The sequence below is a fragment of the Podarcis filfolensis genome, assembly GCF_964270895.1.
Source record: "Podarcis filfolensis genome assembly, chromosome: 9".
NCBI lineage: Eukaryota > Metazoa > Chordata > Lepidosauria > Squamata > Lacertidae > Podarcis > Podarcis filfolensis.
The window spans coordinates 28001849-28014865 of NC_139610.1; the positions used below are offsets into that span (position 1 = coordinate 28001849).

At 44.1% G+C, this 13017-nt stretch overlaps 1 protein-coding gene across 6 annotated transcripts in view; it reads right to left on the bottom strand.

The window, feature by feature from the left end:
- STOX2 (storkhead box 2) overlaps nt 1–13017 on the bottom strand; it is a 133368-nt gene that overhangs the window by 80342 nt on the left and 40009 nt on the right. For 2 of the 6 annotated variants that reach the window (XR_014552142.1, XM_083631073.1), the window contains exon 1: nt 1332–2689. The exons of the other annotated variants lie outside the window; for them this stretch is intronic. Coding sequence is in view for 1 of the 2 variants with exons in the window: in XM_083631073.1 (XP_083487199.1) it covers nt 1332–1497 (166 nt within the window). In the remaining variant the exon portion in view is untranslated. Of the gene's footprint in view, nt 1–1331; nt 2690–13017 lie in introns of those variants that run through there. 6 annotated transcript variants of the gene reach the window in all.

Genomic DNA, 13017 nt, shown 5'->3' on the forward strand with positions numbered 1-13017 from the left:
ATAAGCTTGTTCACCAAAACTTAGTCAAGTAATATTTCCATAAAAGATTTCTTCTTTATGTTTATGGTTGCTAACAAAAGAATGTTCACAAGAGATTCTTAAAGCATAAGAATCTGCTCCAGTACTGTTTAAAGAGACGTATTTATTAGAATGCAAAGGAATAAGTTAGGTATGTAAATTGCTGATAACCACTAAGTTTGACTTGAAACTGGGGATGGGATACAGGAAGGAGATGGAAAACCTTTTCTAGCTACGTATAAGAAATCTTCATTTCTCTAAGCTAAAGTGAGTCTCACAGGGAAAAATATGCCTTGATGATAAATGGGATATTTGGCATCATGGTCATGAAACATTATGTCGGATTGTCACACTAACGAAGCACTCAAACAACAAAGGAGGCTTCCAAGATATTTTGTCCTTCTCGTCAACATTCTCTTAAAGATTATTTCCTGTTCCCTCCTGAACATCTCAAAAGGGAATCATAGAATGAATGGAATATAAAGGCATCATTAAAAGGGAGGGATGAGGCATTTCCTTTCATAATTTTTATTAAAAGATGACTGTTTCCCCTTGTTATAATCTTCCACAGCTTTATTGTTTGTGCTCTTATCCTGCCATGCATGCACAAGCATGTTGGTGCAGTGTCCATTATTTCTAAAGAGCTTCCACTGAAGCAATTGAATAGATGAACATACACATGTGATACATATCCACAGACACCCTGTCCTCCTAACACACAAATGTTTATATTTATACTTATTTCTGTATAACCAAAAAGAACTTCCCCAGACAAAAACAGTCAACTGGGACACGAAGACTCTATTCACAGAACCCCCAACAGCAGCGATACTTTTTGTTGTTGTTTAGAAAATGAAACGCAGAAATGCCTATTGAGATAATTGCATTTAGCTGGATTAAGAGACAATATCTGATTTGGTAATCATGATTTAGTAGAAGGAGACCAGGGATGCAGATTTGGGAGGGGGGGAAGAGACTTCTGGGATCACATCTACTAGGCATTTTGATTCGTTGAAAATACTGATCTGACCATTTTTCTCTCCATTTATTTTAGGGGGAAGCGGGGGGGGGGGGGCTGGAAGGCTTTAAACACCATATTGAGCAGGCCCTGCTGTGAATCTTCCTGAGGTACAAAATGGTGGATGTGAGCTTTAAAAGAAATTGCATTATTCATTACAACCTATGTTAATCAGATAACCCCTTTTTTTTTTTTACACAGCACAGGGGAGATAAACAAACATGCGAGCCCATGCCTTGAAACAAACATACTGATGTATACACACACACACAAACACACACAGCCAGTTACTGACCAGATGTCATGTAGCCCCGTGAAGCCTGGGAAAGGAAAGCTGGGGGGAAATGTTTGTGCAGGCGGTAGTCCTTTTCACTGCGGGACCTCATGCGATCAGAGGCCCGGTCAGAAAAATCAGAGCTAGGCCAGGCTCGCCGCAAGGTTGTACTTCGCGTCTTCTTCATTTTGAAGCTACCTGCAGTCTAATCCACCACGAGCAGCAGCAACAGCAGCAGCAGGAGCGGCATGAGCCAGGAGGCTTCACGGCTTGCTCGCTGCACTCGTTTTACACACGTCTCTTTACAGGCACCGCTCGGGTCGGCTCTGCAAGCAACATTTTGCCACTACCTTGTCCATCAAGCAGACCGCAGGTCCTTTCCTTTCCCCCCCTTGGAAAGATCCAATTCTTTTACACACGTCCCACAATGCATTACACTTCATTGGCGCTCAAGCCCGGCTTGTAGCTTCCAGAGTCATGTGGAGGAGAGGCAAATTATGTGGCTTCTAAGGCGGGTGGGTAGTGGCGGTGGAGGAGGAGGAGGAGAGCGACCGAAAAAAAGGGGGGAGGGGGGGAGAAGAGAAGCGATCTGCAGCGTGGAAGCTCTGGGGTCCCAAAACAATAGGTCGATTCAGCACAGAAAGGCTCGGCCAACTGTGATCTGCAACACAAAAGGCCCGGGCGAATTAGGCAAAGCAGGCTGCCTTTGGGCTTGACCCGAAAGACGGCAGGGAGCAAAGCAAAGCAGCATCGGGTCTGCAATGCCATAGGAATCGCGGGGAAGTGCTGGTAGCGGCCAAAGGCTGGCTTCCCCCGCCCTCCTCCAACCTATCAGAATCCGAGCAAAACATCAATGGAGCAGCCGAAAAATCATGGCTGCAGCAGCAGCAGCGACCATTCTCCCCGTTAGTAGCTCTCGCAGCTCCTCCTGCCGCACTGGCAGAACAAGGATCCCTCGCTCGCGCGCCCACTCAAGGTGTACATAAACCTACAAGCAGCGATGGTGCTCGATGCAGATGGTCATCATGGCCGAGGGCTCCCGAGTCCCGTCTCTTCCAGGCTCCTGCAGCCGGCCGTCCTTCCTTCCTTCTCGCATGCACGCTTATTCCTCTTTTCCCATCACCGCCTGTGTTTGCCTACGTCTGCGCCCGTCGAGCCGTGCCAGCTCCTCCAGCCTTGGGGGGCAGCCGGGCCGCGAGATTAAGCCCAACGCGCTTTGCTTTCTGCAAATCCGGTGCGTTTGCTTTGCCTTGCCTTGCCTCCCTGCTCCTCTCCGCCTCGACTACAGTGAATAGCTATTGAAGGCAGGAAACAAGGCAGCCACCCAGTCTTATGCTAATCAAGGAGCTGCCTTAAGTTAGACGCGCTCAGCCAGTCGGGCTGCACATTCTCATGTAAAATAGCCCTGGGCTCACCCAAACCTTCGCTTGTGCCCCAGCCTATAATCAGCTTGTGCGTATTTACGTACAAAGTTGTATTTTTTTTTTTTAATTTTTAAAATAACAATCCAGCCTCTATCTCCTCTCTTTTCTTACAAAGAAAAAACAGAAACGCCTTTGTTTTTTGTTTTGTTTTGTTTTTTTGAAACCAAACCTGCCTGCTAGATTTCTTAGCCTGCCCAAACAATCACTGATGTTGGAAAGGGGGTGGGGAGGGATGGGGAGAGAGATTGGTGGAGGGAACCCATTCATTTGACAGCTGGAGAGGAACTCTAGGACAAAAGTAATCAAACTGCCTAGAAGCAGCTAGTACTACACTACTTCTTTGGCCCTTCTCTCTCTCAGCACACACTGCCAACCAATCAGACTCTATGAGAAAGGCCTGTAATCTCTTTTGCAAACCAAGGGCTTGGTACAGCTGTTTCTAGTCCAATAGCCAATCATTGTGAGACAACAATGCATGCAGGGTACTAAAAGGAGAGAGGTCCAGTTCTGTTTGGGATGCGCTGTTAGCTGGAGAGCACCCAAGCAGCCAGAGAATGACTGTGGGAAGGCTGTAGGATTCTGTTCTGTCTGGAGACTTCGAGGGATACACACACCCCCACCCCCTCCACCCCTTTTACCTCTCCACCAAAAGGTATTTTAACTATGCTTGTTTTTAACCGCAAGAGCTCTTAAGACCAATAATTTTCATTCGGAATAACATTATTTACTATCAAACAATTCAGAGGCCTTATTTATCTATAGGAACATTTTTATCTGGTGCCTGCATTCCACTCTGGGCAGCTGAAAGCGATCAAAAGCAACCAAAAAGTACAATAAAAATTTATAAGGTACAATATAACACAAATAGACTAGAACAGCAGATAAAGTAAGACGACAGATAAAAAAGCACACCTCCAGATAAAAAAAAATTCGAATAAAACACACACCTGCCTAAAACAGGAAAGGTTTTGCCTCATGGCGAAACACCATAAAAGAGGCGGCCAATAAAATCTCCAAGGGCATAGAGTCCCAAAATTTAGGTGTGACCACAGAGAAGATTTTCTCTCTAGTCCCTAATTATCATGCCTCTGTCACAGTCAGGACATAAAGAGCCTCTTTGGAGGCTACTACCCTTCCAGCGCGCATGCACGCACACACTTCTATGCTTTCATTAGCCATTCACCTGTTCACTTAAAAAAAAAAGTCGTTTTATGGTATATAAACAATACTCTGAGGAAATGGACGAGAGTGGTGAAATTGAACTTCCAACAATAGTTTTCAGTGTGGACCTGAAAGGGTTAATTTCTCATATGCAAAGTAACAGATTAAGAGCCAGGGACATTTTTCTCCCTTCACTGCTGAGCTCACTAGTCATTACAAAGCTTTTGCTCCCCAGAGCCAATGAAGGCCACACTAGGACTAGAAAGGTTTAAGAAGAACTTCCTCCTTTCCTAGTCCCTGAGAACACATTTCCTGCCACTTATTTTCATCGAGATGTCATCAATACTTCAAAGCTGCCCAGAGATATCCAATGTTACATACATGAAATTAGTCACCCAAGTTGCCACCTGAAAATTAAGGTAAAGGTAAAGGGTAAAGGGACCCCTGACCATTAGGTCCAGTCGTGACAGACTCTGGGGTTGCGACGCTCATCTCGCTTTATTGGCCGAGGGAGCTGGCGTACAGCTTCCGGGTCATGTGGCCAGCATGACTAAGCTGCTTCTGGTGAACCAGAGCAGCACACGGAAACGCCGTTTACCTTCCCGCCGGAGCGGTACCTATTTATCTACTTGCACTTTGACGTGCTTTCGAACTGCTAGGTTGGCAGGAGCAGGGACCAAGCAACGGGAACTCACCCCGTCGCAGGGATTCGAACCGCTGACCTTCTGATCGGCAAGTCCTAGGCTCTGTGGTTTAACCCACAGCGCCACCTGAAAATTACTTTGCTGCTAAACATTCTTCCCTCCTCTTTTTTTGCCATGCTGCAATTCTCAACAGCTTAAAATATATAAATGGTAGTTCCCATTTCATCCAAACGGAGAAACTGCGGTTACTGGGTTGAGAGCAAGTCAGAATCTTAAACCAACTTCAAGGTCACCATGTTTCTCTAGGGAATTTTAAATATCACCTTCCATAGGTAATTTTGCTGCTGTTCAGCTGATCATTACAGTAATGTAAGGAAGGTGAATTAAGGACCATAGATATGGTTGGGGTTGTGGACCTCCTTTCACCTCCTTTCAACTTCTAATTCGGCCATGGATTTGTAAACAAGTCAGAGGTTGAAGTGAGTTCAAAACATTAACCCTAGGCCAAGGTAACAGATTGTGTAAAGAGGTGCTTTGCCTTCATTGGTTTTACAGATTACTATTAATTCATCACAGAGACCAAGAAGTAGCTTTGCTCATTAGCACAAGTTTAATTTACCAATGACAACCACCATATGGTTCTCTTTGACTTAAAAGGAGAAAAAGTGGTGGATGCAATCTTTCTGCAGAAAAGTCATTGCATCATCCATTACACAGCCATCTCTTGGAGAATATCGCTAAGGCTAAACGTGGCAGGGCTTCATTTAAACAAAAAAGTCACATGGGAAAGCCATGGGAGACCATTTTCAATGGACCACACAGTGTCATTGCTCCAAACAAGTCAGCAGGAATAAATTCAAGTCAGTGAGGTTTCCAGGTCAAGCTGCCAAACTTCTGCCACTCAAGACATCACCATCTTAATGTTCCCCACTTTTCTTCCAGTACAACACAAAGAAGAACACAAATACCATTTCCACAAGCACTTCCACGCTATATATACACACTGCTAACCATCTGTGAAAGACTACAACAGTTTCCCCATTGAAAGCCATATTAAACAACGAAAGGTTCTCACTACATATAATTATAAATAGGCATATCTGTAACGTAGCAATGAATACATAAAAACCCTATATCCATTATTGCCAAAATATTTCACATTTTTAAAAGGTCATGGATTTGAAAGGTGCAACTTCAAAAGTAATTAGGCATGAGTAAGTGGATGCTTCTTATAAAAGAAAGTAATAAATACTGGAAGTTCTATATGGATTGCACTACTTATCTGGAGATAAGACTGAATAAGCTTCTAGTTTAGTTTACCGGCAACACCAAAGTAAACAGAATAACAAAGCTCAAAACAGTCATAAAAAAAGACAGAAGGTCCACACAGACTGGATAAACAAATATACTAGCAAATAAAATTCACTGCTAGTAAGAGCAAAGTAATGCACGCTGGGGACAAACAATCATAACTACACAATGCACATTCATAGGTTGGCTGCAGCTACCTAATAAACTGATCATAAAAGAATGTCAACGCAGTGTGTTGAAACAAAAAAGGCAAATGGCTTCAAATAGATTAAACAAGTTAGTGGAGGGTACATTTCAATAGAATTTAGCCATGACAGGTGAAGATGTATTTCCCATGCTCAAGTGCTTCTTTCTGTCTATGACATACTAGAAGCAAAAAGCAGGGGGATGATATTGTCAATTTGCTTTGCCAATGCTCATCTCTGGGACACTGGATCAGTTCTTGCGAGCTTCTTTAGTCTGAAAGCTGGTGTTAGATTGGCACTACTGGGACACCAGCAGTTTCTCTAGCCTTTAAATGTGGAAAGTTTGGTCTGGGGTCAAGGCCGCCTCTTGACTAACAAGCAAAAAGCATCAGAAGATGTACACATTTCAGCCTTCAACTGCTAATGTTAATTGAAACCTTAAAGAGTTCAAAGGTTCAAAGGGGGGAGGCTGAGATGGTGAAAAGATTTGTTTGGAAAGCTCAAACATGAAAACAGAGCTCTGCATCCATCCATCCATCTCTTCCGCATGGAGTAAGCAACAACAAAACCAACAAGTCTAGGAGTTCAGGGGCAATGGCTACTTAGTGAATAAAATATATATTGGTTAAAGTTCTACGCTGGATATAACAGAAATGCCCCAACGAGTGTGGATGTTATACACAGAGAGAGTGCAGGCACAGAGCTTCAACTAATGTACCACTTGGTAAGAGTCTTGAATCTTAATAGCAGGGGAAAAGAGGCTGGAATTTCTTAAACAGAGAAAAGGAATTGGGATTTATTATACACATGAGTTGGCAATTACAAATGCTGCAGTGCTTCCCCTCTATCCCTTTTCAGGTCACTTTCAAAAGAAATGATTTTTATGAGTGGCCCAATACTGGGTTACAGGAAGTCCCAGGTTTTGTCTTTCCCACACTGATACTGAGGTTCACTAAGCAAAGTAACATGAAGAAAGGACACAGTACAGCATCTCTCTTAGGATGTCTGCCACTGATTTTATTTGTTCCCTTTCAAAAAATGCTCATCATCATCCAAATCAGATATACAAAGGACGCCACAAAAAGGAACAGTTGGCAAGAATCACAATCTTTTGGCTCCTAAGTACGTATAAGATTGTTTCCACTGATGGAATTGAATTAGCACCACAGTTGCCAGTTTGACACATTTCAGGGTCTATCTTCTTAGATGCAATGTTTGAACAAATTTTGTCTTTAAAAAACTTGAGAGATAAAGAGAGACAGCAAAGCAATTCCCAGGCTGCTGATGTAAGAGCAGAATCTTCCAAATATAAAAGCAGGAGCCATTCAGACATCCTCAGGCTAGTCTGCCACTTACCGGCAGAAGGGCAACAGGTATATTATGCTATTGTACTAATCCAGGCTTAATTACAGAACCTTTTAAGCTTATTTCAGATCACATTTCTCTCCCTTCTTGTGGTTCTGGGATGCACAATAACAGGAATGCAGTGCTTCTCTTCCATCAGCTTTTGTTTTCCTTTGTTCTACAATGTGTTTATTTTAACAAACAATTACTTTTAGTCTGGTTAGATTCCCCATTCCCTAAATGTCCCATCGAGAGAAGAAAGGTTTTGCTGACTTATATCCTATTCTGCTTTTTAATCCAAAGGCTTGTGCTCACAGGTACACATTTCATAGGTGGCAACCTATGACTCAAGGCTCATAATTCTTACCCTGCCATTTTTTAAAGAGTTGAAAGTGAAGCAGGAAACCACCTCAGTTTGAAATACCTGCAGCCAGGCTTGCATGAACAATTACTTCAGTTTAATAAATCCTAATCCTCTTCAGCTCATACTCCGTCCTCTGTGTCAGACAAGGGGACAGTGAGAAGGAAGACTGAATACAGAGTCCTTAGAGAGGGGCCCATAGTCAATGCCATTCACACGGACATAACCAGAGAAGCTTTCCAAGCAAATGTGACCTGAATAAGGTCACACAACCTGTTCTTAGGATGCTGCTGAACACACCAAGATGGCGCTAGGAGGACCTTCTTCAGTTCAAGGGATGCATTCTTTCCCAGGCAACCTTTCAAGGGCCACATGCAAGGACAGAGGCAATGGATGTAAATTTAACCTTTCTTCCCTGTCTCCCACATGCGCACATAATGGGGAAACGTAGTTTGAACTAGTTTCTATAGACACTCATGCACCCGTCCCTACAGTCATCTCTCAGAGAAGCAAGATGTATTATCAGAATTCAAGGACACATTCCAAACTAGGCAAAACTGTTTGGAGTGTATAGCAGAGCCAGTGAAAGGTGTGGCCTGGGGAGAGTTCCAAGACAGAGAGCAGCCTGGAGGTCTGCATTTGGCCCCCAGCCCCCCATATTCATATTCAGTAGAAAATGAATAAGGCTTCTCATTCATTTCCTAGCAGAGCCTTTGATCCCAAAAACCTTCTCCCCACAAGCACCTCAGCCACTTTCTCTCATGATGGAAATTCCCTTTTGCTCAGAGTCATTACAAAATTCTTCCTCTTAGGCCACTTATTATGCATCTTCATTCATTCATTCATTCATTCATTCATTCATTCACTTACTTACTTACTTACTTACTTACCTACCTTAAATTTGTATACTGCCCTTTATTCAAAGATCTCAGAGCAGTTCACAGCATACTAGTTTCTACATACTAGCAAACAGGAGTAGCTAAGGCACCTAAAGGAAAGGCTTTGCCAAATCCTGTTGGGGGATCACAGCACCCTTTACCCTGAATATTGGCTTGAGTGAGAATCAGCCAATGGGAAAGAAAATGTTGCTGCCGCTGCCTGCCAGGCGTTTCTCAGTTCTGGATTAAAATTTCTTTCTGACCAGTAAGGGCACTGTTGGGTTAAAATATGGTGAACCACAAAACAGCAGTTCTGGAGAATGAGTAAAATAACAAAGGAGGGTAAGTAGTGGAGAGGGGGGTGATAACTGGGATGGCACAGTTATGGAAAGTAGATGTAGAGAAGGTGTGGAGAGCAAAAAGCAGAATGGCATGTTGCAAACACAGCCAGAGCAAGGAAACAATTAAGGCTGAAACCCAATGCCAATTTACCAGGGAGTAAATCTAGGACTTGCCGATCAGAAGGTCGGCAGTTCGAATCCCCATGACGGGGCGAGCTCCCGTTGCTCGGTCCCAGCTCCTGCCAACCTAGCAGTTCGAAAGCACGTCAAAGTGCAAGTAGAAAAAGAGGTACCGCTCTGGCAGGAAGGTAAACAGCGTTTCTGTGTGCTGCTCTGGTTCGCCAGAAGCGGCTTAGTCATGCTGGCCACATGACCCGGAAGCTGTACGCCGGCTCCCTCGGCCAATAAAGCGAGATGAGCGCCGCAACCCCAGAGTCGTCCGCAACTGGACCTAATGGTCAGGGTTCCCTTTACCTTTAAATCTTATTGAAACCACGGGGCTGTGCTGACTAACATCATCTCCAAAACACATTATGGCTCTCTGATGGACTGAGGGCCTCACTACTGAAAAAAGCACAGAGCATGTGTTTTCAGGGGGAAAAACCCAGGTATTATAAATATCCTCAAGTTTCACCTGTTTGATTTAAGATTTTACAAGTTTCACAGCTCTCATAATATGTATAACATTATACAGAGCTTAAGCAGAGGGGGAAAGGGTTTAATACGTTTCTCCTGCATTTTGCATAACCATGTTCTATGGCTGTACACAAGTCAACAGCTGAAATCTGGAGGATCTCAAAGGCAAAGACCATTTTATTTTTCTCAGGTAGCAGCGCATCTCCACATAGCACTACAAGGTGCTTTTCAAACTTTTTCAACTTTGGGAAAAAAAGTAGCTTGTGATAGGGAGGAAGAGCTTGCTGTTCAGAAAAGAGAGGTACTGCTGCATGAGAACATGAAAACTGCTGTGAAGATTCTGCCCAATATTCAGTCTTGCTGTTTGATTTTGAAATTGATTTGAAATTCGTAAGAATAAATAGCCATATTTAGCAGAAATATGCTACCAATAAGTAAAGGTAAAGGGACCCCTGACCATTAGGTCCAGTCGTGACCGACTCGCTTTATTGGCTGAGGGAGCCAGCGTACAGCTTCCGAGTCATGTGGCCAGCATGACTAAGCCACTTCTGGCGAACCAGAGCAGCGCACGAAAACGCCATTTACCTTCCCGCTGGAGCAGTACCTATTTATCTACTTGTACTTTGACGTGCTTTCGAACTGCTAGGTTGGCAGGAGCAGGGACTGAGCAACGGGAGCTCACCCCGTCGCGGGGATTCAAACCGCCAACCTTCTGATCAGCAAGTCCTAGGCTCTGTGGTTATACAGTGCACTAATTTTGGCATGATCCTTAGAGCACAGGTACAGAACCTGTGGCCCTCCAGACGCTGTTCAACCCAGTGGCGTAGCGTGGGTTGTCAGCACCCGGGGCAAGGCAAGTAATTTGCGCCCCCTAACCCGTGGATTTGCGCCCCCTAACCCATGGATTTGCCCTAACCCCAGATGTTGCGCCCGGTGCGGCCCGCCCCCCCTGCACCCCCCACGCTACGCCACTGGTTCAACCCCCAGCTCCCATCAGCCAGCATGGCCAATGGGCAGGAATGATGTCCTCTCAAACTTGTACTTAAGACTGGATCCTGTTTTACTGTACTTTCCTCCAACCCTTGTGTGTCAGACAGTACCATACTGGCATGTAGAAAATACAAGTGCTTCTCATTTTGGGGACTTGAAAACATCCACATTGTAACTGCTCTGCACTGGTACTGCCAAGATTCATATGAGCCATACATTTCACAGGAGTTTACATATCAGTCGCTTGGAAGGGACAGCAAAGCAACAGCAGAGGTAACCATCACTATAGTGATGTATGTTGAGACAGACAACCACTCAGAAGGGTCCAATCAGCTGAAGCAGCAGAGAGAATAGCATTATGGTCTTATGTGACCTGTGGGCCACCTGTTGAGCACCCTTTGCTTTATATTATTTCCCTTCAGTTTCTCAACTAAAACATTAACCGTGCTAAGGCATGGTGTTAAATGCTGAAACATTCAACAGCTGCTCTCTTGTTACAGGCAAGATTGTACAGACAGCAGCTTTAAAAAGCCACAGGGTAACTTGCCCTGCTTGCCAGTGAGCTCTTTGATGAAGATGGGGGAAGAGACAAACAGGTGCCTACTGTTATATTTGGACAGCAGATAAACCGTGTAATGGCATTTGCTAGAGGAAATTTATTATCTTCTTTCCTTATAGCATGCTGTCATTTAAAATAATATGCAGTACAGCTGGCTTCCATATGTCAACTTGTTGCCTTTGTGCTATAGATATTTGAAACTGTGGAAAACAAAAGTTGAGGCCAGCATTTATCCCAGCCCAAAATACTATTTAATTTGTCCGTAGGTTTGTTTATGTAACTAATTTTTATTACCACGTTTTATTTTACATAGAAAGTTAATGGATTGTCATATGGTTGGTGGTCAAATGCCACGTCTACAATAAATATTCTTATTACTGCAGGAGTAAATCGATCCATGAGAGTCATCTTTTGAGATGCTATTACACATGCACTTTAACTGAAAAGCCATGTGAGCAACTTGTTTTGCTTGGAAATACATTTAGTTGGTTCATACAACATAGTAAGCCAAACTAGGTTTAGGTGGTTTATTCTTGGCTGCAGCTCATAGTTGGCGAGAAGAGAATTTTGTCATGAGCTCGATTCAGATGACACATTAGTTCAGGGGTCAGCAAACTTTTTCAGAAGGGGACCGGTCCACTGACCCTCAGACCTTGTGGGGGGCCAGACTATATTTTGAGGGGGGGGAGAATGAACGAATTCCTGTGCCCCACAAATAACCCAGAGATGCATTTTAAATAAAAGGACACATTCTACTCATGTAAAAACACGCCGATTCCCGGACTGTCCGTGGGCCGGATTTAGAAGGCGATTGGGCCGGATCCGGCCCCCGGGCCTTAGGTTGCCTACCCATGCATTAGTTCAAATTAGTGTTGCTGCAGTAGTAAAAAAAAAATAGAGCAGGGAGGAGCATAGCAGCCGCAGGATTCTTCCTGGGAGGCTACACATCTGTGCAGTCCTGTTAAGCCACACTTTGTCTTATCATTTTAGGTGAACCAGGCCATTGTATATCTAGTGGCAAAGGGGGAAGGAAGAAGAGAGAGAACACGTACATGTGTGTAGTGGGGGCTTACAACCATGCCACCCAACATCCTGTATTTGTCTTGTACAGTGGACGGGTTTTACCTATCCAGACCCATCAGCGGAAGCCGTGTGCAAGGACTTCCACTTGTGCAACGGGTTGCTCCCCCTCTCCCTTCCCCATCAAAATGGGCTCTGGAAGGCTTGGGAGAACCTGCAGAACAGTATACAGGGGAAAGAGGGAGGGATTGTTCCATCTGGCAAAACTGAAATGCTTGTGCAGATGGAATGATTAAAAAAGTGCAACGCTGAATCTCACCCAGTGGCTGTATTAACAAGCCCTTTCCAAACCTCCTAGCCAGGATAACACAGGAGTCAGGGGAACATGAAGAGTTGGCCACCACCTGAAACATTCATTGTACACGTAATGTGTATCACCATAAAACAGAAGCATTCCTCAAAGAGAAAGTACTGATTATTTGGCTGAGAAAACAGGCTCACACCTAAAGCCCAGAGAAGGCAAAAGAAAGGAGGCAGACATTATTATTTAGACACTTGCTCAAGAGTAATCCTTGCCCCCAAGAACTGTAGCCAAAACTGTAGCCTGAGTCCATGAGGCTTGAACATAGAAATAACTTGCTAGGGGAATGGCCATTTGGACTGAAATTGCGTCGCTTCTCTTTCTTCTTTGCATGACCCTTTCCCCTCCAGTACCCCACTTTTTTCTATTTGGCTTTTTTAGATTATAAACCTGTGAGCCAGGCCTGTATTAAGTTTTTATTATGTTCCATACCCAGCTTTGCATGCTCTGCAATAATGCTATTTGATACTTGGCTTCAATTCAGTGCTGTAA